This window comes from Eschrichtius robustus, chromosome 10 (assembly GCF_028021215.1).
Source record: "Eschrichtius robustus isolate mEscRob2 chromosome 10, mEscRob2.pri, whole genome shotgun sequence".
Taxonomy (NCBI): Eukaryota; Metazoa; Chordata; class Mammalia; order Artiodactyla; family Eschrichtiidae; genus Eschrichtius; species Eschrichtius robustus.
The window spans coordinates 34,536,847-34,562,268 of NC_090833.1; the positions used below are offsets into that span (position 1 = coordinate 34,536,847).

The 25,422-nt window shown below is 40.0% G+C and overlaps 1 protein-coding gene across 1 annotated transcript in view; it reads right to left on the minus strand.

Moving 5' to 3' along the window:
• Positions 1 to 24,331, minus strand: part of TDRD7 (tudor domain containing 7) — a 94,195-nt gene extending 69,864 nt beyond the window's left edge. The window contains exons 1-2 of the mRNA XM_068553338.1: positions 24,184 to 24,331; positions 721 to 933 (exon numbers count right to left, since the gene is read on the minus strand). Of these exons, the coding sequence (XP_068409439.1) occupies positions 721 to 927 (207 nt within the window). The 5' untranslated portion in view covers positions 928 to 933; positions 24,184 to 24,331. The remainder of the gene's footprint in view (positions 1 to 720; positions 934 to 24,183) is intronic.
• Between the last annotated feature and the right edge of the window lie 1,091 nt (positions 24,332 to 25,422).

Below are 25,422 nucleotides of genomic sequence, written 5' to 3' on the forward strand. Positions count from 1 at the left end.
GTCCATATCTTTCATACGGTACATTAGGCAGAAACCAAGAAGTGAAACTGTTGGGTCATAGAGTATATGCAATAAAAAATTTACTTGCTACCACCTAATCGCCCATGTTATACATAAAATATTCTTCCAGAGAAACTAAAGGATTTAAAATTGTAGAATAACATGATCACTGTTACTAAAGTGTGAAGGTGAGAACAGGCTAGGGACTAAAGACAAGGATAACAGTAGGGAGGCCCCTGTAATAACCAAAAGTGATGATCAATCAATTAGAGGCTGAACTAGGATCCAGACAGTAGGAATAGATAGGAGTCAGGTCAAATGATGAGAATTTTAAAGTGTCTATTAGATTCGGTAATCAGGAAGTCATTAGTGACCTAGGCAAAAATAGCTGTAGCAGGTCTATAATGAGTGGGTATGACATTTAGGCAGTTAAGGTCTCCAGTACAGTTATTTAGTTTGGACAATGAGACTGGGTAAAGTTTAACTTGAAAATTTTTAATTTAATATGGTTAAAACCTTATTTTTACAACAGAAAGAATTTGAGGGTAAAACAAAAGACATGAGAATATTGGCTGTGTTGTGGATGCTGTTCTCTCTATCACTACCGATCTTGGCTAGTGTTTTTCACTTTGACTTCTACCCTAATTATGAGATTGGAAGTGCCAGACAGGCAATTAAGAATTGGTTTGACTCTTCTGAAACACACAATTACCTTCTTACCTCTCCAGATCTGCTAGTCTCTATCTTGACAACTGCTGGCACACTTCTCAGATAGGCTTCTAGCGTAGGATAACCTAATTGCTTGAAGGGGATCCAGTCTCCAGTTAAGGATCTGTACTCTCCTTGGAGCCGGGGTAATGCTATTCCGTTCTTATGAGACTGTAGAACAGCTCGCAGCATTTTTGAAACCAGATCTGCTTCCAGCATCTTCACCTATAAGAATACAGTGGGAGGTTACTATAATGATGCATTAGTCTGTGAATTCAAATATATTTTCAGAGTTTACACTTGTTTGAGTATTTCATAAATTGCTATTGAATATTTTCTGTGCTATTACAATACAGGGAAATAACTGCTATGGTAGAGAAAAGCATGGAATACTATGAGAACATTAGGGAAGTCAGGAAGGCACAAAGACTAGCCCGGGGAGGGACAATATCAGGGAATGTTTCCCAGATGGGAGGAGGCCTGATGGAGTCCTGAAGGACAAGATGCAATCGGCCAGGCAAGGAGGCAAAGGGTGTGTGGGGGTGGGGGTGGGGGATGGGGAGAGGTATCAGCCCCAAGTAGGGGGAACAGAAAATTCAAAAGGCACAGAGGTGAGAGAGAAGCACATGGTTGGTTCTGAGAACCCCAGGCAGTTAAGTGGCTGGACATGAATGAACAAAGACTCTAAGCTGAGGACTGAAAGATGGGGATGGAAGAGGTGAGAAGAGGCAGACCCAGAAGAGACTACTAGATATGCTAAGATGTTTGCATTTTTGCCAAAAGTAATGTGAGACCTTGGAGGGATTTTAAATAGCAGAATAAGATGATCAGCTCTGCATTTTAAGAAGATCACTCCACAGTAGCAGGGAAAATAAACTAGAAGGAGAAAGATAAATGAGTTGTAAGAACTGAAGATATGGAATATCTGAAAACAGGGCCTTGGGAAAAAACAAAAAATCAGTATCAGAGGTAATCAGGAAGTGGAATCAACAGGAATTGATTAACTGGTTTGAATTACAAGAGAGGCCCCAGATTTCTAGCTAGAAGCGTGGTGGATAGTAATGGCCCACACTTACGTGGGGTAGAGGCAAGAGAGGAAGGGAGTGAAATCGTTCTGGATATACGGAGGTTGGGATGCTCTTAGGGCAGCCACATAGTTATATTCATTAGGAACTTAGGTTAGAAATCTGAGCTGCTTATAGATTTGTTGGCCTTCAGCATATATGTGGTATCTGGTGTCCAGGGAGTTAAAAATAAGGTTAAGGATGGACTGCTATGGAAGGCTGTCATTTAAGAGATGGGCAGAGGAACAAGAACCTATAAAAGGCTAAGAAAAAGGGACCAGAGAGACAGAAGTAGAAAAGGCAAAGTCATAGTGTCATACAAACAAAAAGAGGAAAAAGCCAAAAAGAATGGCATATTCAAAAATGTCATATGCAATAACAGACAGGTCAAGTGAGAGAAAAAAGAAAAGTGACTAATAAATTTTGGTACCAAAGAAATCCATGGGGACCTTGGCTAAGGATTTTCAATGATCAGTAACAGGCATTTTTCAAGATTAATCACTCATATTTTCTTTGGACTAATGGTAAACAGAATGAAGATACATTCAGAGAAGGACATCCAAGCAGCCAGGAAAAGTAGATTTAGCCTTTCATTACAGGAAGGAGAAAGGCAAGCCATGGACAACTTGTTAATTTTTCCTTCAACAGTGCTATCCGATAGAACTTTCTTCCCTGGTGGTCCAGTGGCTAAGACTCTGCACTCCCAATGCAGGGAGCCTGGGTTCAATCCCTGGTCAGGGAACTAGATTCCACATGCCTCAACTAAGAGCTCTCATGCTGCAACTAAAGGTCCTGCATGATGCAACGAAGATCCTGCACGTGGCGATGAAGATCCTGCATGCGGCAATTAAGACCCAGTGCATCCAAATAAATAAATAAATAAATATTTAAAAAAAGAACTTTCTGTGATTATAGAAATATTTTATATCTGCGCAGTCCAACATGGTAGCCACTAGCCACATGTGGCTACTGAGCACTTGAAATGTGGTCAGCATGACTGAGGAACTGAAATTTCAATTTAAATTAAATAGGGCAAGTGGATACTATATCAGACTTCACAGAATTCTAGACAATCTTGCTCTTTCTCTGGTTTAGAAACATAAAGGAAGAACAGCATACAGTTTTAGCAATTTCCTCATTTGTCTATTTAAAAAAGGAGACAAAATAGCTCATTTGCAGGTGCTCTTGATTATAAATATAATACTCAAATGATGGCAAAGTTTAAATGGTAAATAACCTAAGTATGCATTATGTACTTCCCTCTACTAAACATTAACTCTTTCCAAATTGTCACCACCAGCACCAATGCCATTTAATTAATACTATTAATTAAACAGTAAATTAATTAAATAGTAAATAGTCTAGGAAAGTCCTATACTAGGTCTATATTCTTACGCTCTCTATAAACAGAAAGACATACACACACATATATGTATATATACACATATATTTATATTAAAATATATATTAATATTTATATTAAAATCTTCATTTAGGTATAATTTACATAAAATAAAATACTTATCTTATGTGCAGTGTTTATTGAGTTTTGAAAGCACATATATACTATGTAATCATCACCACAATCAAGATCTAGACATTTCTATCACGAAAAATGAGGGGTGTACAATATATGTAAAAGTAAAATGTACAACAACAACAACACAAAGAATGAGTGAAAGGAACTGGAAGTACACTATTGGAAGGTTCTTATACTATACATAAAGTACTATAATATTATTTCAAAGGGGAATGCAATAAAGAGATATACTGTAAAACTTATGACAGCCACTAAAATTTTTTAAGAGGCATAACTAATAAGCCAGTAGTAGTACAGATAAAACAAAATAGAAATTCAATAAAAAACCAGGTAGAAGTAAAAAAAAAAGTTAAGTAGGAAAAAAGAGAAAACAGAAACAAAAAGAACAGAAAAGGCAAATAGAAAACATCTAGCAAAATGATAGATTTAAAGTCAACCATACCAGCAGAAGCAAGAAGAACTACAATCCTGCAGCCTGTGGAACAAAAACCACATTCACAGAAAGACAGACAAGATGAAAAGGCAGAGGGCTATATACCACATGAAGGAACAAGATAAAACCCCAGAAAAACAACTAAATGAAGTGGAGATAGGCAACCTTCCAGAAAAAGAATTCAGAATGCTGATAGTGAAGATGATCCAGGACCTCGGAAAAAGAATGGAGGCAAAGATCGAGAGGATGCAAGAAATGTTTAACAAAGATCTAGAAGAATTAAAGAACAAACAAACAGAGATGAACAATACAATAACTGAAATGAAAAATACACTAGAAGGAATCAATAGCAGAATAACTGAGGCAGAAGAACGGATAAGTGACCTGGAAGACAGAATGGTGGAATTCACTGCTGCAGAAGAGACTAAAGAAAAAAGAATGAAAAGAAATGAAGACAGCCTCTGGGACAACATTAAATGCAACAACATTCGTATTATAGGGGTGCCAGAAGGAGAAGAGAGAAAGAAAGGACCAGAGAAACTATTTGAAGAGATTATAGTCGAAAACTTCCCTAACATGGGAAAGGAAATAGCCACCCAAGTCCAGGAAGTGCAGCGAGTCCCATACAGGATAAACCCAAGGAGAAACACGCTGAGACACATAGTAATCAAATTGGCAAAAATTAAAGACAAAGAAAAATTACTGAAAGCAGCAAGGGAAAAACGACAAATAACATACAAGAGAACTCCCATAAGGTTAACAGCTGATTTCTCAGCAGAAACTCTACAGGCCAGAAGGGAGTGGCATGATATACTTAAAGTGATGACAGGGAAGAACCTACAACCAAGATTACTCTAACCAGCAAGGATCTCATTCAGATTCGATGGAGAAATCAAAAGCTTTACAGACAAGCAAAAGCTAAGAGAATTCAGCACCACCAAACCAGCTCTACAACAAATGCTAAAGCAACTTCTCTAAGTGGGAAACACAAGAGAAGAAAAGGACCTACAAAAACAAACCCAAAACAATTAAAAAATGGTCATAGGAACATACATATCGCTAATTACCTGAAACGTGAATGGATTAAATGCTCCAACCAAAAGACACAGGCTTGCTGAATGGATACAAAAACAAGACCCATATATATGCTGTCTACAAGAGACCCACCTCAGACGTAGGGACACATACAGACTGAAAGTGAGGGGATGGAAAAAGACATTCCATGCAAATGGAAATCAAAAGAAAGCAGGAGTAGCTATACTCATATCAGATAAAATAGACTTTAAAATAAAGAATGTTACAAGACACAAGGAAGGACACTACATAATGATCAAGGGATCAATCCAAGAAAAAGATATAACAACTATAAATATACAGGCACCCAACATAGAGCACCTCAATACATAAGGCAACTGCTAACAGCTCCGAAAGAGGAAATCGACAGTAACACAATAATAGTGGAAGACTTTAACACCTCACTTACACCAATGGACAGAACATCCAAAATGAAAATAAATAAGGAAACAGAAGCTTTAAATGACACAACAGACCAGAGAGATTTAATTGATATTTATAGGACATTCCATCCAAAAACAGCAGATTACACTTTCTTCTCAAGTGCGCACGGAACATTCTCCAGGATAGATCACATCTTGGGTCACAAATCAAGCCTCAGTAAATTTAATAAAACTGAAATCATATCAAGCATCTTTTCTGACCACAACGCTATGAGATTAGAAGTCAATTACAGGGGAAAAAAACATAAAAAACACAAACACATGGAGGCTAAACAATACATTACTAAATAACCAAGAGATCACTGAAGAAATCAAAGAGGAAATCAAAAAATACCTAGAGACAAATGACAATGAAAACACGACGACCCAAAACCTATGGGATGCAGCAAAAGCAGTTCTAAGAGGGAAGTTCATAGCTATACAAGCCTACCTCAAGAAACAAGAAATAGGTCAAATGAAAAATCTAACCTTACACCTAAAGGAACTAGGGAAAGAAGCACAAACAAAACCCAAAGTTAGCAGAAGGAAAGAAATCACAGAGATCAGAGCAGAAATAAATGAAATAGAAACAAAGAAAACTCTAGTAAAGATCAATAAAACTAAAAGCAAACTATAGCAAAGATCAATAAAACTAAAAGCTGGTTCTTTGAGAAGATAAAATTGATAAACCATTAGCCAGACTCATCAAGAAAAAGAGGGAGAGGACTCAAATCAATAAAATCAGAAATGAAAAAGGAGAAGTTACAACAGACACCGCAGAAATACAAAGCATCCTAAGAGACTAGTACAAGCAACTCTATGCCAACAAAATGGACAACCTGGAAGAAATGGACAAATTCTTAGAAAGGTATAACCTTCCAAGACTGAACCAGGAAGAAACAGAAAATATGAACAGACCAATCACAAGTAATGAAATTGAAACTGTGATTAAAAATCTTCCAACAAACAAAAGTCCAGGACCAGATGGCTTCAAAGGTGAATTCTATCAAACATTTAGAGAAGAGCTAACACCCATCCTTCTCAAACTCTTCCAAAAAATTGCAGAGGAAGGAACACTCCCAAACTCATTCTATGAAGCCACCATCACCCTGATACCAAATCCAGACAAAGACACTACAAAAAAAAAAAATTACAGACCAATATCACTGAAGAATATAGATGCAAAAATCCTCAACAAAATACTAGCAAACAGAATCCAACAACACATTAAAAGGATCATACACCATGATCAAGTGGGATTTATCCCAGGGATGCAAGGATTCTTCAATATACGCAAATCAATCAATGTGATACGCCATATTAACAAATTGAAGAAGAAAAACCATATGATCATCTCAATAGATGCAGAAAAAGCTTTTGACAAAATTCAACACCCATTTATGATAAAAACTCTCCAGAAAGTGGGCATAGAGGGAAACTAACTCAACATAATAAAGGCCATATACGACAAACCCACAGCAAACATCATTCTCAATGGTGAAAAACTGAAAGCATTTCCTCTAAGATCAGGAACGAGACAAGGATGTCCACTCTCACCACTATTATTCAACATAGTTTTGGAAGTCCTAGCCACAGCAATCAGAGAAGAAAAAGAAATAAAAGGAATACAAATTGGAAAAGAAGAAGTAAAACTGTCACTGTTTGCAGATGACATGATACTATACACAGAGAATCCTAAAAATGCCACCAGAAAACTACTAGAGCTAATCAATGAATTTGGTAAAGTTGCAGGATACAAAATTAATGCACAAAAATCTCTTGCATTCCTATACACTAATGACGAAAAATCTGAAAGAGAAATTAAGGAAACACTCCCATTTACCACTGCAACAAAAAGAATAAAATACCTAGGAATAAACCTACCTAGGGAGACAAAAGACCTGTATGCAGAAAACTATAAGACACTGATGAAAGAAATTAAAGATGATACCAACAGATGGAGAGATATACCATGTTCTTGGATTGGAAGAATCAATATTGTGAAAATGACTATACTACCCAAAGCAATCTACAGATTCAATGCAATCCCTATCAAATTACCAATGGCATTTTTTACAGAACTAGAACAAAAAATCTTAAAATTTATATGGAGGCACAAAAGGCCCCATATAGCCAAAGCAGTCTTGAGGGGAAAAAACGGAGCTGGAGGAATCAGACTCCCTGACTTCAGACTATACTACAAAGCTACAGTAAGCAAGACAATATGGTACTGGCACAAAAACAGAAACATAGATCAATGGAACAAGGTAGAAAGCCCAGAGATAAACCCACGCACCTATGGTCAACTAATCTATGACAAAGGAGGCAAGGATATACAATGGAGAAAAGACAATCTCTCCAATAAGTGGTGCTGGGAAAACTGGATAGCTACATGTAAAAGAATGAAATTACAACACTCCCTAACACCATACACAAAAATAAACTCAAAATGGATTAGAGACCTAAATGTAAGACCGGACACTATAAAACTCTTAGAGGAAAACATAGGAAGAACACTCTTTGACATAAACCACAGCAAGATCTTTTTTGATCCACCTCTTAGAGTAATGGAAATAAAAACAAAAATAAACAAATGGGACCTAATGAAACTTCAAAGCTTTTGCACAGGAAAGGAAACCATAAACAAGATGACAACCCTCAGAATGGGAGAAAGTATTTGCAAACGAATCAACGGACAAAGGATTAATCTCCAAAATATATAAACAGCTCATGCAGCTCAATATTGAAAAAACAAACAACCTAATCCAAAAATGGGCAGAAGACCTAAATAGACATTTCTCCAAAGAAGATATACAGATTGCCAACAAACACATGAAAGGATGCTCAACATCACTAATCGTTAGAGAAATGCAAATCAAAACTACAATGAGGTATCACCTCACACGGGTCAGAATGGCCATCATCAAAAAGTCTACAAACAATAAATGCTGGAGAGGGTGTGGAGAAAAGGGAACCCTCTTGCAGTGTTGGTGGGAATGTAAACTGATACAGCCACTATAGAGAACAGTATGGAGGTTCCTTAAAAAACTAAAAATAGAATTACCATATGATCCAGCATCCCACTACTGGGCATATACCCAGAGAAAACCATAATTCAAAAAGACACATGCACCCCAATGTTCATTGCAGCACTATTTACAATAGCCAGGTCATGGAAGCAACCTAAATGCCCATCGACAGACGAATGGATAAAGAAGATGTGGTACATATATACAATGGAATATTACTCAGCCATAGAAAGGAACGAAATTGGGTCATTTGTTGAGACGTGGATGGATCTAGAGACCGTCATACAGGGTGAAGTATGTCAGAAAGAGAAAAACAAATATCGTACATTAACGCATGTATGTGGAACCTAGAAAAATGGTACAGATGAACCAGTTTGCAGGGCAGACGTTGAGACACAGATGTAGAGAACAAACATATGGACACCAAGGGTGGAAAGCCGCGGGTGGGTGGTGGTGGTGGTGTGATGAATTGGGCAATTGGGACTCACATGTATACACTGATGTGTATAAAACTGATGACTAACAAGAACTTGCTGTATAAAAAAATTAAATTAAATTAAAAAATTTAAAAAAAAAAAAGGACTACATACTGGGGAATTCCCTGGGGGTCCAGTGGTTAGGACTCTGTGCTTCCATTGCAGGGGGCCCAGGTTCATTCCCTGGTCAGGGAACTAAGATCCCACAATCCTGCTGCACAGCCAAATAAATAAATTTTAAAAAATAATAAAATAAAGTCAACCATACCAATAATTGCATTAAGTGTAAATGATTGAAATATCCTGATTAAAAAGTTAGAGATTGGTAGAGTGGATATAAAAGCAAGATTTTCCTATATACTATCTACAAGAAACCTATTTCAAATACAAACAACACATAGGTTAAAAGTAAAAATATAGAAAACGATATGCATGTAAATACATGACTATATTAATATTAGAACAAGTAATATTACCAAGGATAAAGAGGGACATTACAGGGACTCCCCTGGTGGCGCAGTGGTTAAGAATCCGCCTGCCAATGCAGGGGACATGGGTTCGATCCCTGGTCTGGGAAGACCCCACATGCCACGGAGCAACTAAGCCCATGCACCACAACTATTGAGCCTGTGCTCTAGAGCTCGCCCGTGAGCCACAACTACTGAGCCCACGTGCCACAACTACTGAAGCCCACATGCCTAGAGCCCGTGCTCTGCAACAAAAGCAGCCACCACAATGAGAAGCATGTGCACTGCAACGAATAGTAGCCCCACTCTCAGCAACTAGAGAAAGCCCGCACGCAGCACTGAAGACCCAAAGCAGCCAAAAATAAATAAACAAAATATAAATAAATTTTAAAAAAAGAGGGACATTACATAATAATTAAGGAATTAATTGATCAGGAAGATATAACAATCCTAAGTGTGACTGCATCTAACATTAGAGTTTTAAAACACATGAATGAAAAAACAATAGAGTTATGACTGGAGACTTCAAAACTCTTTTCTCAGTAATTGGTAGAGCCAGTAAACAAAAAATTCAGTAAGGATATAGAGGAGCTGAACAACACCATCAACCAAACTGGTCTAATTGATATTTACAGAACACTCCATCACAACATTAGCAAAATATACATTCTTTTCAAGAGCTCATGGGACACTGACCAAGATAGAATATATTCTGAGTCTGAAACCAATCCTCAACCAATTTAGAATAATTGAAATTATACAAAGCGTATTCTATGATCAGAACTAAACTAAATTGGGTATCAGTAACAGAAAGATATGTGAACAATCCCTGTGTATTTGCAAATGTAATAACATACTTCTAAATAACCAAGGGTCAAAGAGGAAAGATCCTCCCCAAATAACCAGAAAACATTTAAATAAATGAAAACACAGTATATAAAAAATTGCTGGATGCAGTTAAAGCAATATTTGGAGGGAAATTTACAGCATCATATGCTTACATTAGAAAAAAAGAAACATTCCAAATCAATGATCTAATCTGCTACCTGAAGAAAAAAAGAGAGCAAATTATACCAAAAGGAAGTAGATGAAAGGAATTAATAAAGATGAGAGCAAAATCAGTACTGGAATGGTGAAACAGATAAGTAATTAAATAGAAAAAAAGTAAAGGAAAAAAATCATGAAACCAAAACTAGTTCTTGAAAACTTCAATAAAATTGATAACTTCCAGGTAGATTAATCAAGGGGAAAAAAAGAGAAGACACAAATTACTAATAATGCGATTGAAAAGGGGGCCATAAATACAGATCCTTACATATTGTTTAATGTCTACAATCCATACAATTGTAGACATTAAAAAGAGAATATTATGAACAACTCATGCCAATAAATCTGGTAACTTGGATGAAATGGACGAATTCACTGAAAGACAATTTCCAAAGCTCACTCAAGAAGAAACAGATAACCTTAATATCCTTAAGACTATTAGAGAAATTAAATTTGTAGTTAGAAACCTTCACACAAGGAAAACTCAAACCCAGATGGCTTTATTGGAAAATTCTACCAAACACTTCAGAAGGAATTAATACCACTTCTACACAAACTCTTCCAGAAAGTAGAGAGGAAGGGAACACTTCTGAACTCACTTTATGAGGCGAACATTATGCTGATACCAAAACCAAAGACATTATAAGAAAAGAAAAGTACAGACCAATATCCCTCATGAACATAAGTGAAAAAAATCCTAACAAAATATTAGTAAATCGAATCCAACAATATGTAAGAGAAATAACACACCATGATTAACTATGGTTTACTCTAGGAATGCAAGGTTGGTTCAACACTCATAAGTCAATCAATGTAACTGACTATATCAACAGACTAAAGGAGAAAAACCACATGATATCAATAGGTGAAGAAAAGACATTTGACAAAGTTAAAAATCATTTATTTTAATAACTCTCAGAAAATAAGAATAGACGTGAACCTCCTTAAACTGATAAAGAGTATCTGTGAAAAACCCTCAGCTAACATCACATGTAATAGTGAAAGAATGAATGCTTTCTGCTTAAGAATGGGAACACGGTAAGAATGTCCATTCTCTTCACTCCTATTCATTACCACACTAGAGGTCCTAGCTGGTGCAATCAGACTGATTTCAAAACTTACCATAACAGTATATTAGTCGAAATAGTGTGGCATTGACAAAAGGACAGTCACATCAATGGAACAGAATATATAGACCAGAAATAGACCCACACATAAATGGTCAACTGATTTTTGACAAAGATAGCAAGGAATTCAATGGAGAAAGTTCAACAAACAGTGCTGGAACACTATTCATCCATACACAAAAAATGAATCTCATACCAGACACAAAAATTAAATCGAAATGAATCATTTAGGTCCTAAATGACAAAGTTAATACTGTAAAATTTCTAGAGAAAACAGGAATAAATCTTTGTGACCTTGGGATAGGCAAAGAACTTTTAGAGCCATGATGAAAAAACCCGACAAATTGGATCTCATCAAAATTTAAAACTTCTGCTCTTCTAAAGGCTGTTAAGAAAATGTAACTTCCTGGATTTGGCTGAAAATGTAGTCAGTACTGCATCACAGTTCCACTTCTCCTACTTCTGCTTCCCTCACCCTTCTTACCACAGGTGTTAATACCAAGGACACTCCCTAATAAAATTCCTGATAAGCTCTTCCTCAATGAATGCTTCCTGGGGAATCCCACCTGGAACACACACCTCACAGTCACATTCTTTAAGATGTTTGTTTTTATCATCTCTACTTTTTCAGCTCAAACTCACTCTGTAACTTTCTGCAAGGTCTTTTCAACATTTAACACCCTATTAAAAATTCCTCCCAGGAAAATCATACATGACCTTTTTATTATTAATACCCAGGATACCTTAGGACTATCCAGATCTTTTAAAATTACCCAGAATTGTTCTCTCTTTCCTCCTTTTTATTTTTCATTTCTTGAGCATTATTTTGTTTATTTATTTGGGGATTGACATGTACTACTACTATATTTAAAATAGATAAACAACAAGGACCTACTGTATGGCACAGGGAACTCTGCTCAATATTCCATAATAACCTAAATGGGAAAAGAATTTGAAAAAGAATACATACATGTATATGTGTAACTGAATCACTTTGCTGTACACCTGAAACTAACACAACATGTTAGTCAACTATACTCTGACATAAAATAAAAATTAAAAATAAATAGGGGCTTCCCTGGTGGCACAGTGGTTGAGAATCTGCCTGCTAATGCAGGGGACACGGGTTCGAGCCCTGGTCTGGGAAGATTCCACATGCCGCGGAGCAACTAGGCCCGTGAGCCACAATTACTGAGCCTGCACGTCTGGAGCCTGTGCTCCGCAACAAGAGAGGCCGCGATAGTGAGAGGCCCCGCGCACCGCAATGAAGAGTGGCCCCCGCTCGCTGCAACTAGAGAAAGCCCTCGCACAGAAACGAAGACCCAACACAGCCAAAAATAAATATAAAATAAATAAATAAATAAAAGATTACTATTAAAAAAATAAAATAAAATAAATGTACCCCAAAAAAAAAGAAAAAAAAAAAGAAAATGAAAAGACAAGCCACAGACTAAGAGAAAATATTTTCATAGCATACCTGGTAAAGGACTGGTAGCTAGAATATAAAAACAATACTCACCAGTAGTTCAACCCTTTTTATTGATAAGTAGTAGTCCACTGTATGGATATACCACAATTTGTTTATCCATTCAAATGTTGATAGACATGTGGGGTGCTTCCAGCTTTGGGGTATTAAAAATAAAGCTGCTTTCCACTATGGAAAACAGTATTGAGGTTCCTCAGAAAACTAAAAATAGAGTTACCATATGATCCAGAAATCCCACTCCTGGGCATATACCCAGACAAAACTATAATTCAAAAAGATACATGCACCCCTATGTTCATACCAGTACTATTCAAAATAGCCAAGACATGGAAACAACCTAAATGTCCATTGACAGATGAATGGATAAAGAAGATGTGGTACATACATAAAATGGAATACTACTCAGCCATAAAAAAGAACGAAATAATGCCATTTGCAGCAACATGGATGCAACTAGAGATGATCATACTAGGTGAAGTAAGTCAGAAAGAGAAAGACAAATACCATACGATATCACTTACATGTGGAATCTAAAATATGGCTCAAATGAACCTATCTACCAAACAGAAAAAAACTCACAGACGTAGAGAACAGACTTGTGGTTGCCAAGGGGGAGGAAAGGAGAGAGAGGGATGGACTGGGAGTTTGTGGTTAGTAGATGCAAACTATGACATTTAGAATGGATAAACAACAAGGTCCTACTGTATAGCACAGGGAACCATATCCAATCTCCTGGGATAAACCATAATGGAAAAGAATGTAAAAAAAAAGAATGTATATATGTGTATAACTGAGTCACTTTGCTGTCCAGCAGAAATTAGTACAACATTCTAAATCAACTATACTTCAATAAAAAATAAATGAAGCTGCTTTGCAAAGATATATATTTTTCTTTCTCGTGTAAATTCTGAGAATTGGACTTTCTGAAGATTTAATACCCATAATATCTATGGAAGGAAAGTATTATTCTCATTCTGTAAATGAGAAAACCAAAGCTCAGAGATGTTAAATAACCAACATATCACAGGATGTATGGAAGCCAGGATTTTAGTCCTGGTCTGTTTGATGCCAAAGCCCACATTCTTTCTATCACATTACCCTGACTGGTACTGAAAAAAATAAAAGACAAAACCCTGAAGAATTAACAACAGGAGACAAGACAATCAAGAAAGTCAGTAAAGTAAACTGAAGAGAAGAAAAAAAACAGTCCTGTGAAATGAACAGTAGACTCAGCCTACTCACAGGTGTGGTATGGATCCCAAGTCAACGAGACAACTGGAGACAGGCACTCTAAATACTAAAAATTCATGGCAGAGAAAGACAACAGCTATAGAGTCTGAGCACCTGCATTACTCCTGATGTCCATCTACATTTTGAGTATGCTGGTGAGAAGGAAAGAGAGGCTGGCTTTGGGACCTATATTTCAAGGTTGTCAGATGTTAAATCTGAAGTATGAACTTTGGCTCTTAAATGGTAAACTCCTGATTACAAGAGAAATGCTTTGATTTACAATGGTTCATGATTCAAAGATCATTGAACTTTGAGTATACAGTTATTTCCTCAAGTAAGCAAAACCACAAAGCGAGCGGGCTGGCCAAGTTTTAATTTGCAAGAGGAGAAACTAAAGGATCACTTGCTAACTTCCTAGTGCCAAGCCGCCTCAACTTTGTCTCTTTGACCTCCACCTTTCCTACCTAGCTATCTACTCTCTTCTTTCCTTCAAACCCAATCCCTCCCATCTACTCATCTAGAGCTCCTCTGAGTAAAACTGGCCTTTGCCTCTTTGTATATCTGCATATCTAAGTGGGCCGTGACTATGAATTATATACACATTATGTGCAGGTATAAAGTCAGGTGGTCAGTGCCCATGTGGGAATATACCCTCTTGGGTGTGAACAGTGTACCAGGATCAAACTAGACTATTTAGCATATCTGGCTCCTCCCTAGTCAGAACAACTTTAAATTCCCCTGCCACAGTTTCAGTATGAAGGACATACCCATCACCTTCTCTACTGCCTCCTCCTTCCCTTGTTTTTGGAAAGAGCATCTGTTCCATTGTTACCTTCCCACTGTGGTCTACTTTTCCCCAGCTACTTAGCGGGTAGACAGCAACCACTAATTTATGGGGGGGGGGAAAGCTCTAATAAATGCATTCTATTCAATAATGGAAATCCTATGACTAAAATATAACAGAACTCCAATATGATACTGGCTTGAAATGACAGTTCTAACCCCATCTTAGAAGCTAACCAGAGGCTTGTTCCACAGGTCGCCCTATATGAAAGACTCCTGCTCCCTCCATCCTAAGGAGAGCAATTTCAGGCCACTTTCTCTGAAATGTTCCCCTCTATCTTCCTTATTTCTGTTCTGAAACAGGTGTCATCAGGGATCTCCCAAACACAGCACTTAACACATTTGGGGGAGGGAGAAGGTCATACACCCACATATACAGCTTGTCTAATTGCCACAGAATATAGTAAAAGCTGTAAGGCTTTGCCCAGTGCTTGCTTCCTTAATCCCACCCTCTTCAAATGTGTCTTCTTCTTTGGGGACCTAGACTTTGCCAAGATACAGTAGTCTTATGGCCTCTATCCTGATTATCCTATCCTCCTGCCCCAAGACTATCAGATAGGCTTCATGCAGATAAAAGGTATGTATTTACAGTGAGCAACTGATGATAATGTTAAATAAATAAAAAAACAGTGCTAATCTGTGTGGCACACAAGTGCTCATCCTTATTTTTCACTTTTCTCACCCTCCCTAACCTCATGTTTGCCTATCTTCGTTTCCTGGCAACTGTTAGACTAATTTTTCTAAGTTACACTTCCCAACCTGACCTGAGAAATGCTTTGGAAGCCAGGATTTTAGTCCTGGTCTGTTTGATGACCTGAGAGACACTCCTGCCACACACATAACCTCCTAGTTTCACTCTCTTTAATGCACATATTATCATAGTTAAAATCCACAGTTACGACCAAGGAAGTTCAATGTTTCTTTCAAGAGTAAAGCTACTGACGACTAGTAGATGATACATTGATTCTGACTTTATTTGGGGGAGAGATGGGGGATTGCAGAAGGCTGTGCACACACCTCCTCTTCCTGCTTGTGTTCCCCAAGTTCAATACCACTACGCAAAGAGCACTTATTTTCCTGGGACAAATCCCTTCTCCCCAGCCTTCTTCTTATCTGTAAGATGAAGGGATTTGGTCTTAGTGGTTCTCCACCGCCCCCTCCCCCCACCACTAAGTGACACATGAAGATGGACAGGCTCAGTTCACGGTTCCCCCACTCCTCACCACCTGCACGGTGATCACCCTAGTCCACACCAACCACATTTCTTGCCTGGACTGAGGCAACTGCCTCCGTGCTGGTCTCTCTGCTTCCACTTCACCGATAATCTATTCTTCACATCACAGCCAGAGTGATCCTTTTAAATCATAAATCCCATCACATTATTCCTCTGCTCAAAACCCTCCAAGGGCTTCCTGTCTTACTCAGACTAAAGGCCAAAGTCTTCAGAGGGGCCAAAAGGGCCCTACACAATCTGCACCCATCCCACTTCTCTGACCTCAACTCCTCCTCCCCTTTTCTCTCACTCACTCCACTCCACACTGCTTTTCTTTCTGCACTTGCCAGTCCCTCTGCCCCAGGGTCGACACAGCTCATTGCCTCACCTCCTTCAGGGATTTGCTCAAATGTCACCTTCTCAGTACAGCCTTCCCTGGTCACCCTATTCAAAACCAGAACAGTTATGCCAGCTGCCCAGTACTCCCTTTACCCTTCCCCTGCCTTATTTCACTCCGTAGCACTTATGCCATCCAATATTCTTCTTTATTTTACTGTCTGTCTCCCTGACTTGAATGTAAGCTCCATGAAAGCAGGGATTTCGGTGGGTTTTGTTCACTGCTGAATCCCTAGTGCCCAGCCCACAACGAGAGCTCAATACATATTGAGTGAATGAATGAGAAATTCTCCATATAACTAACACCACTCCTTTTCTCTCCTACTCACTAAAATAAGTGTATTGCATGTGAGCAGTTAAAGGAATAATCTTAAATTTAAGTTATTAAAAATTATTTGCAAATTTTAATGATTGTTGTAAACGGACTGAGACAGCCAATTATGTCACCAAGCTGTGATTGAGATCCATCACACAGTTTACTTCTGGGCCTTTCCACTCTGAGCCAGAGTTCTCAATGAGCAGGCTCAGGTCTGGGCCATAGCGTTACTGCAAAATGTCCACATACCCCAATGTGTAAGCAAGCACTGCTTGAACACTGGTAAGTGTCTCATACTTACATGTATTCCTGTTTTTCAAACAGTGTGCAGATACTGTTGAGAGTCACAAACACGAATTGATATTGAATTTACAACAGCTTTTGGTAGTTATATATTTTATCAACCAAAGGATATTAGAAGTACAACTAATCATGTGTGAAGTTTCACAAAGTTCTTTTAAAAATTAAAAAAAAGAACCTGATACTTGAGGAGACTGGGAAGCAATGCTTGACCACATGGCTACAAACTGAATTAAGCATCCCTCTCCCTCCCCTTTTTTAAGTATGCTATTTTCATGGAATACTATAATTCTCTATTTGTATACAACTTTTTGGAGGGAAGGGCAGTCCCCGGACTATAGGACTGAGGATCTCAAAGATGGTGAGAAACAGATAAGTGCGGTAAAACCTGGAAGGGTAAATGTGGTTGTACATCTTGTTCAGATGTACGTCTTGTTCTCATGTTTGTCAATTTCTTCCAGTCCAGTTTGCAATTCCAACATTAGCAATATCACTTCAGGCACTGAACAAAAAGAACGTTACAACTAAAGCTTAAAAAACTTATTATTTTCTAATCTACTATATTGCTATAGAACGCTCTAAATTTTGTTAATTCCTTGGTTATCATGGCATTTTTTGAGGTTTTCTGAAGGTGGCAATTATACTCAAGAACTTTTGGAAACAGTATGCATATAAGAATACTTTCGGGCTTCCCTGGTGGCGCAGTGGTTGGGAGTCTGCCTGCCAGTGCAGGGGAGACGGGTTCGAGCCCTGGTCTGGGAAGATCCCACATGCCCCGGAGCAACTAGGCCCGTGAGCCACAACTACTGAGCCTGCGCGTCTGGAGCCTGGGCTCCGCAACAAGAGAGGCCGCGATAGTGAGAGGCCCGCGCACCGCGATGAAGAGTGGCCCCCGCTTGCCACAGCTAGAGAAAGCCCTCACACAGAAACGAAGACCCAACACAGCCAAAAATAAATAAATAAAATAATATAGGTCACAAATTTATACTATTTAAAAAAAAAAAAACAAAGAATACTTTCTTCTAACTATACGAATCAAGTTTATCTTGGATATCATCCACTAGAAGCACAAAAGGAAGCTTATCATGGGAATTTCAACTATTAGTGAAGTGCCTCAATGGCAACTCCTCCAAAGTAGCTTCCAAATTTCTTTTTTTTTTTTTTAACATCTTTATTGGAGTATAATTGCTTTACAGTGTTGTGTTAGTTTCTGCTGTATAACAAAGTGAATCAGCTATATGCAAATGTATATCCCCATATCCTCTCCCTCTTGCCTCTCTCTCCCACCCTCCTTATCCCACCCCTCTAGGTGGTCGTAAAGCACCGAGCTGATCTCCCTGTGCCATGCAGCTGCTTTCCCACTAGCTATCTATCTTACATTTGGTAGTGTATATATGTCAATGCTACTCTCTCACTTCGTCCCAGCTTCCCCTTCCCCTTCCCCGTGTCCTCAAGTCCATTCTCTACGTCTGTGTCTTTATTCCTGTCCTGACCCTAGGTTCATCAGAACCTTTTTTTTTTTTTTTTTTTAGATTCCATTATATATGGCTTAGCATATGGTATTTGTTTTTCTCTTTCTGACTTATTTCACTCTGTATGACAGACTCTAGGTCCATCCACCTCACTACAAATAACTCAATTTTGTTTCTTTTTATGGCTGATTAATATTCCATTGTATATATGTGCCACATCTTTATCCATTCATCCGTCGATGGACACTTAGGTTGCTTCCATGTCCTGGCTATTGTAAATAGTGCTGCAACGAACCCTGTGGTACAGGACTCTTTTTGAATTATGGTTTTCTCAGGGTATATGCCCAGTAGTGGGATTGCTGGGTCATATGGTAGTTCTATATTTATTTTTTTTAAGGAACCTCCATACTGTTCTCCACAGTGGCTGCATCAATTTACATTCCCACCAACAGTGCAAGAGGGTTCCCTTTTCTCCACATTCTCTCCAGCATTTATTGTTTGTAGATTTTTTGATGATGTGTGGCTCCCAAATTTCTTAAGTTGCCATTTTGCTCTTTCAACTTTCCTACTTATTTCTACTCTCTAAAAGTGTTGTGATAAATACAATTTAGAGTTTAAGAGAATTCAAATTCGTACTTTTATTTTGAGAATGTTATGTTAAGCCCTGGTGACCGTAAGTTAGGTGAGGTTGGGAGAAATAAGGTTGGTTATCTCTTTAAATTCAGGTTAAAATTCTTAAGGGTTTCCCTAGATAATAAAGGGGATGCTTGAGCTGAATAAGAATCCTCTGCTTGAGCAGAGTAAAGTGGAGGTGAGTCTGGGGAATTATTTAATCAGAGTATTTTAATCTCAAAAACTGACCAAGGTCAGCAAGCAAAGACCCCAGTCAAGGAGGAAGAAACTGGCCACAAGGATCACAACAGATTGCACTTGACTTTCATGTCCTTCCTCTCACTCTTTTTCTCCTCCTTTCCTTGCCTCTCTTTCTGAATGACAAGTGTCAAAAATAGAGTTATATGTGCTTACCACAATACCTGGCATTTGGTAGTTACATTTTCCTAGAAACATGGTATGGATGGCAAACTACCTATGAATACCTGCATTACATTGCTAAGAATGCAATAATACAGACATTGGTGTACTGGAGAAATTTTTAGTACAGCATCAAAGTTGAAATATTAGCGTTTTCCCAGGTTTTCTTACTTGCCTCATTAACATACTTGACCTGGCAAGGTTAGTAAGAAAGCCACCAGATCTCCTCCAAGATTTCTCACTTAACTAGTAAGCAAAAGCCTCTTAACTGCCATGTCCCACAATGTCCCTGGACATTGTAAAACAGCACAGGACAGGACAGTGGGCTTGACCTCAGAGTAGGGAGCCGAGAGAGAAGCGCGGAATGCTAGTAGGCACCTTCACACCATCTCCTCCAAACTGTTTAGTTTAAAAATGAGGAAACTGAGGTCCAGGGTAATTATTCCAGGCCTCACATATTTTTATGGCCAGACCCACAACAAGAACCCAGGTCTTCTGGCTCCCAAAAATGGGGCATCCTTTCAGACAGCTGCTCCAAACGTACAGAGTTGGCTTCTGAAAGTAAATTTGACTTGGGGAATACGGAGAACAACCCTGGGGCATATTTAGTGATTAGCCCTTAAAGTGGCATGAAATGGGGATCTGCCACATTCTGATTTAAGGGTGTGGCACCCAAATCCAAAATACTTGCCAACTGCTGCAAAAATTCAATCCTTTTATACTGTTCCTTTTCTATTTTGCTATACAATTAATCTTGAGTACCCCGAAACGCTAACAATGTGCAAGAAGTAGGGCAAGGATTAGGGGAAAGTAATGACAACCTTTATGAAAGCAAGGTTTAAACAATGTAAATAGCCTAAAATAATTCTCACTTTCAAAACTGTAGTTGTAAATTCACAACTTTTCTCTCTAAAAATGGTCCCAGGAGAGTCTTATTCTGAAGAAGCAGGTTTTGGTGTCCTCTGGATACCTGCCTTTACCATTAGTTGATCCTCCCTGGCTCAATCGTTTGCATGCGATCTGCTTCCTGTAGATGCAGTTTCCTCAGTCCTGCTGCCCAAAGACCTTTAGCCAAGCTGGTGTCACTCCCGTATATGCTCTCTCCTCTCAGTTCCTCTTTTCTCAACTATTTCCAACTGTACTATTTGGCTCATTTTTCTCATTGCATTTTTTGTGTGTCATAAATTTGACTTGAAGAGTGGCACTAAACCCACAAATAAATCTGAAGAATCGTTAGGGTAAACTGAAATCACCAAGCAATCTCTCTTACCTTCTTCAGTCAGCTACTCAATTTTTAGTATCTCCTTAGGGCACATACTTCTGGTAAACGGCTGCCTTCTTCCATGAAGACACTATTTTAGCAACAAGCCAGGCCCTTAAAATTCAGAATGTCTGTGCATCATCTAGTCTATCCCAAACCCCTTATTACAAATCAATAAACTGAGCCTAAGAGAGGGAAGGTTTTTGTCTAAGACTCTTCCAAGGTGATTTCTCATCTTGCAACAGTTTAACATGCTATCTTTTATTTCCAATTATAGTCTATTTATTACCACCTTAATTACTCCTTTATCAACTCTTTTTAAAAAGATAGTTGGGACTTCCCTGGTGGCGCAGTGGTTAAGAATCCGCCTGCCAATGCAGGGGACACGGGTTCGATCCCTGGTCCGCGAAGATCCCACAGGCTGCGGAGCAACTAAGCCCGTGCGCCCCAACTGCTGAGCCTGTGCTCTAGAGCCTGTGAGCCACTACTGAGCCCAAGTGCCACAACTACTGAAGCCTGCGTGCCTAGAGCCCGTGCTCCGCAACACGAGAAGCCACTGCAATGAGAAGCCTGTGCACCACAACGAAGAGTAGCTCCCGCTCACCGCAACTAGAGAAAGCCTGCGTGCTGCCAAAAATAAAATTAATTTTTAAAAATCCTGTTTAAAAAAAAAAAAAAAGAAAGATAGTAATTAATGCCCTCAGGTGGTGATATACTCCCTCAGGGTATATTTAGAGAGCAGTTTTCTTTTTGTAATTATTGCAATTTCAACCTCCAAATTATCCATGCATTACTAATTACATAGTATGAATAAATAAAGGCTTTCCATAAATCTACATACTGGAGAAAGCTCTGAGATCATAAGTGGCTTAGTTAGGAGTTTGGGTCTTAATCCCAATTCTGCTTCTCATTAGCTATGACCCTTTGAACAAGTCACTTCAGGTCGCTTTTTTCATACGGAAGATGAGGAGGATGGGCTAGATCCATGGTTCTCAACTTTCCCTGGAGTCCTTCAAGTGCTGAAATGGGGGTCCAAAGATCTAACGGAAATCATGGGTTTGCTTCCTCCTGACAAAGCTGCATAGCTAAAATATCGAGTTTGCTTTGGGGTCACACTGAGTATCTTGTGCCGATCAGAAGCTCTAACTGCCATATATCCTCACACACATCTTCAGCTCAAAATGACAAATTATCAATACTTTTAGCTTGTTTGAAAGAACATTTTTAAAAAATTGGCCCAATGAGGAAATATTGAAAAGAATGAAGCTTTCAAAAGCATAAGGGTGGGAACAGAGGGAGGAGAAAGTCGGTTTTGCATAAGGAAAAACCAATTCACATAAATATGAAATTAGATTTCACTCCAAGCACCAAGGAACTTCTGTCTTTTCTGTATTTATGTGTTGACCCCGAAAGTGCCCAGAGGCAAAACACTCACTCTACGTCAAATCTCAGTTCTTAGAAATAGCACTTGATCAAACACAGAGTAGGCGCTTAGAGTTGGATTATAAAGTATTTCTCCTTTACGTTCATATTAGGTCTCCAACTAGATTATATTGCACAGAGAACTTCTGAGAGGTTCTTCAAGGAGTTTAAATCTCTTGGTACAAAATACAATAGTTCATTCAGCCACGTTCAGCCAGTTCACTTAAAAGGGCATTAGCAGGGATTACATTTCATTTCCAATCTACAGGGACTGAAATCCGAAGGAACCACCAACTGCTGCTTCAGAGTTCACTGTGCTTAACTAGCAAAGAGGGGGGCTGTGGGCTGGCAAAGGGCCCTGGACTGGGGCACAGGAGACGTGGGTTCTAATCTAGCTGACCCCAGAGCAATTCCCTACCCCTGGCACGGTCCTGTGCATGTAACTAATGCTCCATGAATATCAGTTGAATGGAACTGCAAAAATCTCCACCATGTGCCAATTTATATTATATAGAGCACTTAAAGATGTGTCCCTGCATCCAAGAAACTAAACCCAATTATGTAAAATATGGGAAGTTTGGTGGAAGAAAGAGAGTTAACACTTCTTGACTATTGTTATGAGCCAAAGGAATTACAGTAGTTATCTCACAAAAGCCTTGCAGAGTAAGTTATATATTTCCAATTGATAAAGAGAAAACCAGGCTCAAAGAAAGTATGTAATTTGTTCAAGATCACACAATTAGCAAGTGGAGAAGCCCAGGTTCCAACCCAAATCTGCAAAGCCCACGCTATTTGCAGTATGCAACACCTATACATCAAAGCAGCTGGGACTTGGGTCTAGTTCCACCTCTGTCTTTAAGTTGTTGTATATCACTAGGCAGGGCACTTTTCTGCAGTTTTTCCACCTGCACGAAAGGGGCGGGGGGGGGGGTGGTGAAGGATAGGGATGGAGGGATGACCCAGGTCAGTGGTGTTTTTGTTTTGTAGAGTGGCTTTCATAATCCTTTTGGGCCAAGACTTTTTCTAATATAGCTACTTCCCTTTCCGGTTCTTTGAAATTGTTTGGGAGTGAGTGGTGCCCTTGGTTATGTATGGAAATGTATTGTACCTACTCACTCAAGGGGATCGGAGCAGAACAGTTGTGCCGGCTCCACGCCCCCTCCCATTAAATTGAGGCTGAGAACCTGACCCTATTGGGGAACACGGTGAAAGTTAAGATAACTCACTCATGGATTCATATTTCCCTCCTAACTTGGAGCTCTGTACCCACCCGGGGCTCAGGTGCTCACGGTTTGAGAGAAACGGATAGTATTTGTGTCCTGCACTGCTCCAGCGGCCTGGAGGGGCGGGTCTGTAAAGAGAGGAACTTAGAAGCTCACGGTGTGGGAGTTCAAACAGCCAGGGGGCTCGGATATCCCTTGCTCCGGGCGGGCAGCTGGCGCCCGCCCGCCGGTACCGGGAACCACTTCCTGGTCAGCACCTCCCATCCCTGTCCACACACCCGCCCTCCCCCTGCTGCACTGCCCCCACTGCACTGTTTCCCAGGCGGCAGGGGTCCGTCCGACTCCCAGGTGAACCCCAGACGGTCCCATCAGAGATTTAAAACACAACGCTCTGGAACCCCAACTCCCCTGGCGCCCAGCCCACTTTCCGGGGTGGGGACCAGGGCATCCTCTGCGGCTACAGGGAAGAGGCCCCGGGTCCGTTCGAGTCCCGCTCGGGCCACTGTCCCGCTTAGTCACCCAGGTGCGCCGCGCCCGCCCGAAACCTCGTCCGACCTCGCCTGGCACCTGTCGTTCCCGCAGCCAGCAGGACCTGCGCTCACCTCGTTCTGCGGGCCCGCAGCCCGTCCCCGCGCCTCTGGGCCCGGCTCCCACCGCTGTCTCCGCCAGGGCTACAGCCGCGGCCGCCGCCCACTTTCGGTTTCCCCACACCGCTGAAGCAGCCGCCGCGGCTCGGGAATCACCTCAAACCCCCGCCCCGCCCTGCTCGGCCCCGCCCCACTCCGCCCCGCCCCAAGGGCAGACCGGCCTCGGCTCTGCGCACGCGCGGGCACCCCGGCGGCGTCAGCCCACGCCGGCGTCCGCGCGTGGGAAGGGAAACCGACGCCGCCTAGCGGTTTCTGCGCGTGCCCACGCACTGGCCGACGGCGGAAGGCGACTGCGGGGCGGGAGCAGGAGCGCCTCCTCGTGGACAACGGAAGGACCGGCGGGCCGGGAAGGTGCGGGCCGCAGCCGTCGTTATCAGCACTTACGCGCTCCTGCTATTGCGTTTCACTCGTCAGAAGTTTCATTCAGTTCTTGCTTATTCTTTTCTTCAATTCTGGGGCAGTTACTTTTAATTCTCCTAGATACCCACCTGGTCCGCTCATTTCCTTTAGGTCTGTTCTCAAGCGTCACCCTTGGGAGGAGGGTGGCCACAATCTCAAAAATGTCAGTCTCCTTCCCTGACATTCCCTGTCCCCCTTCTCAGCTTTCTCTCTCCTTGGCACCTGTCTAGCACACTATATGTGTTTTACTTATCTTTTCATTGTTTACTGTCCTCAAATTAAAGCTCTGTGAGCTCAGGGATCTTTGTTTTGTCCCCCAATCTATTCCCACGAGCCTAGGATAGTCCCAGGCACATGATAGGCTGACATAAACATCTGTCAAATACATTCATTCATTCACTCATTCCTTATAAAATTATTGAACACCTACTATTTATTCACATATTTCTTCTGTACATTAATTCTACCAATATTTATTGGGCATATTGGTTTGTGTCCCTTAAACCAACAATGAACACTTCTCTACATTCATTCTATATGCATTTACGGAGAGCCTATTTATTCAAACAGTATTTTTCACAGCTTTATTGAGGTATAATTGACATACTGTAAACTGCACATATTTAAAATGTACAGTATGATGTTTTGATATATGTATACAGTTGTGAAACTGTCACTTCCATAAAAATAATGAACCTATCCATCACCCCAAAAAAGCTTCCCCATGCACTTTTATAATCCTCACCCTATGTGCCTCACTGTCCCTTGCCCTCCCAACTGCTGGTTTGCTTTCTG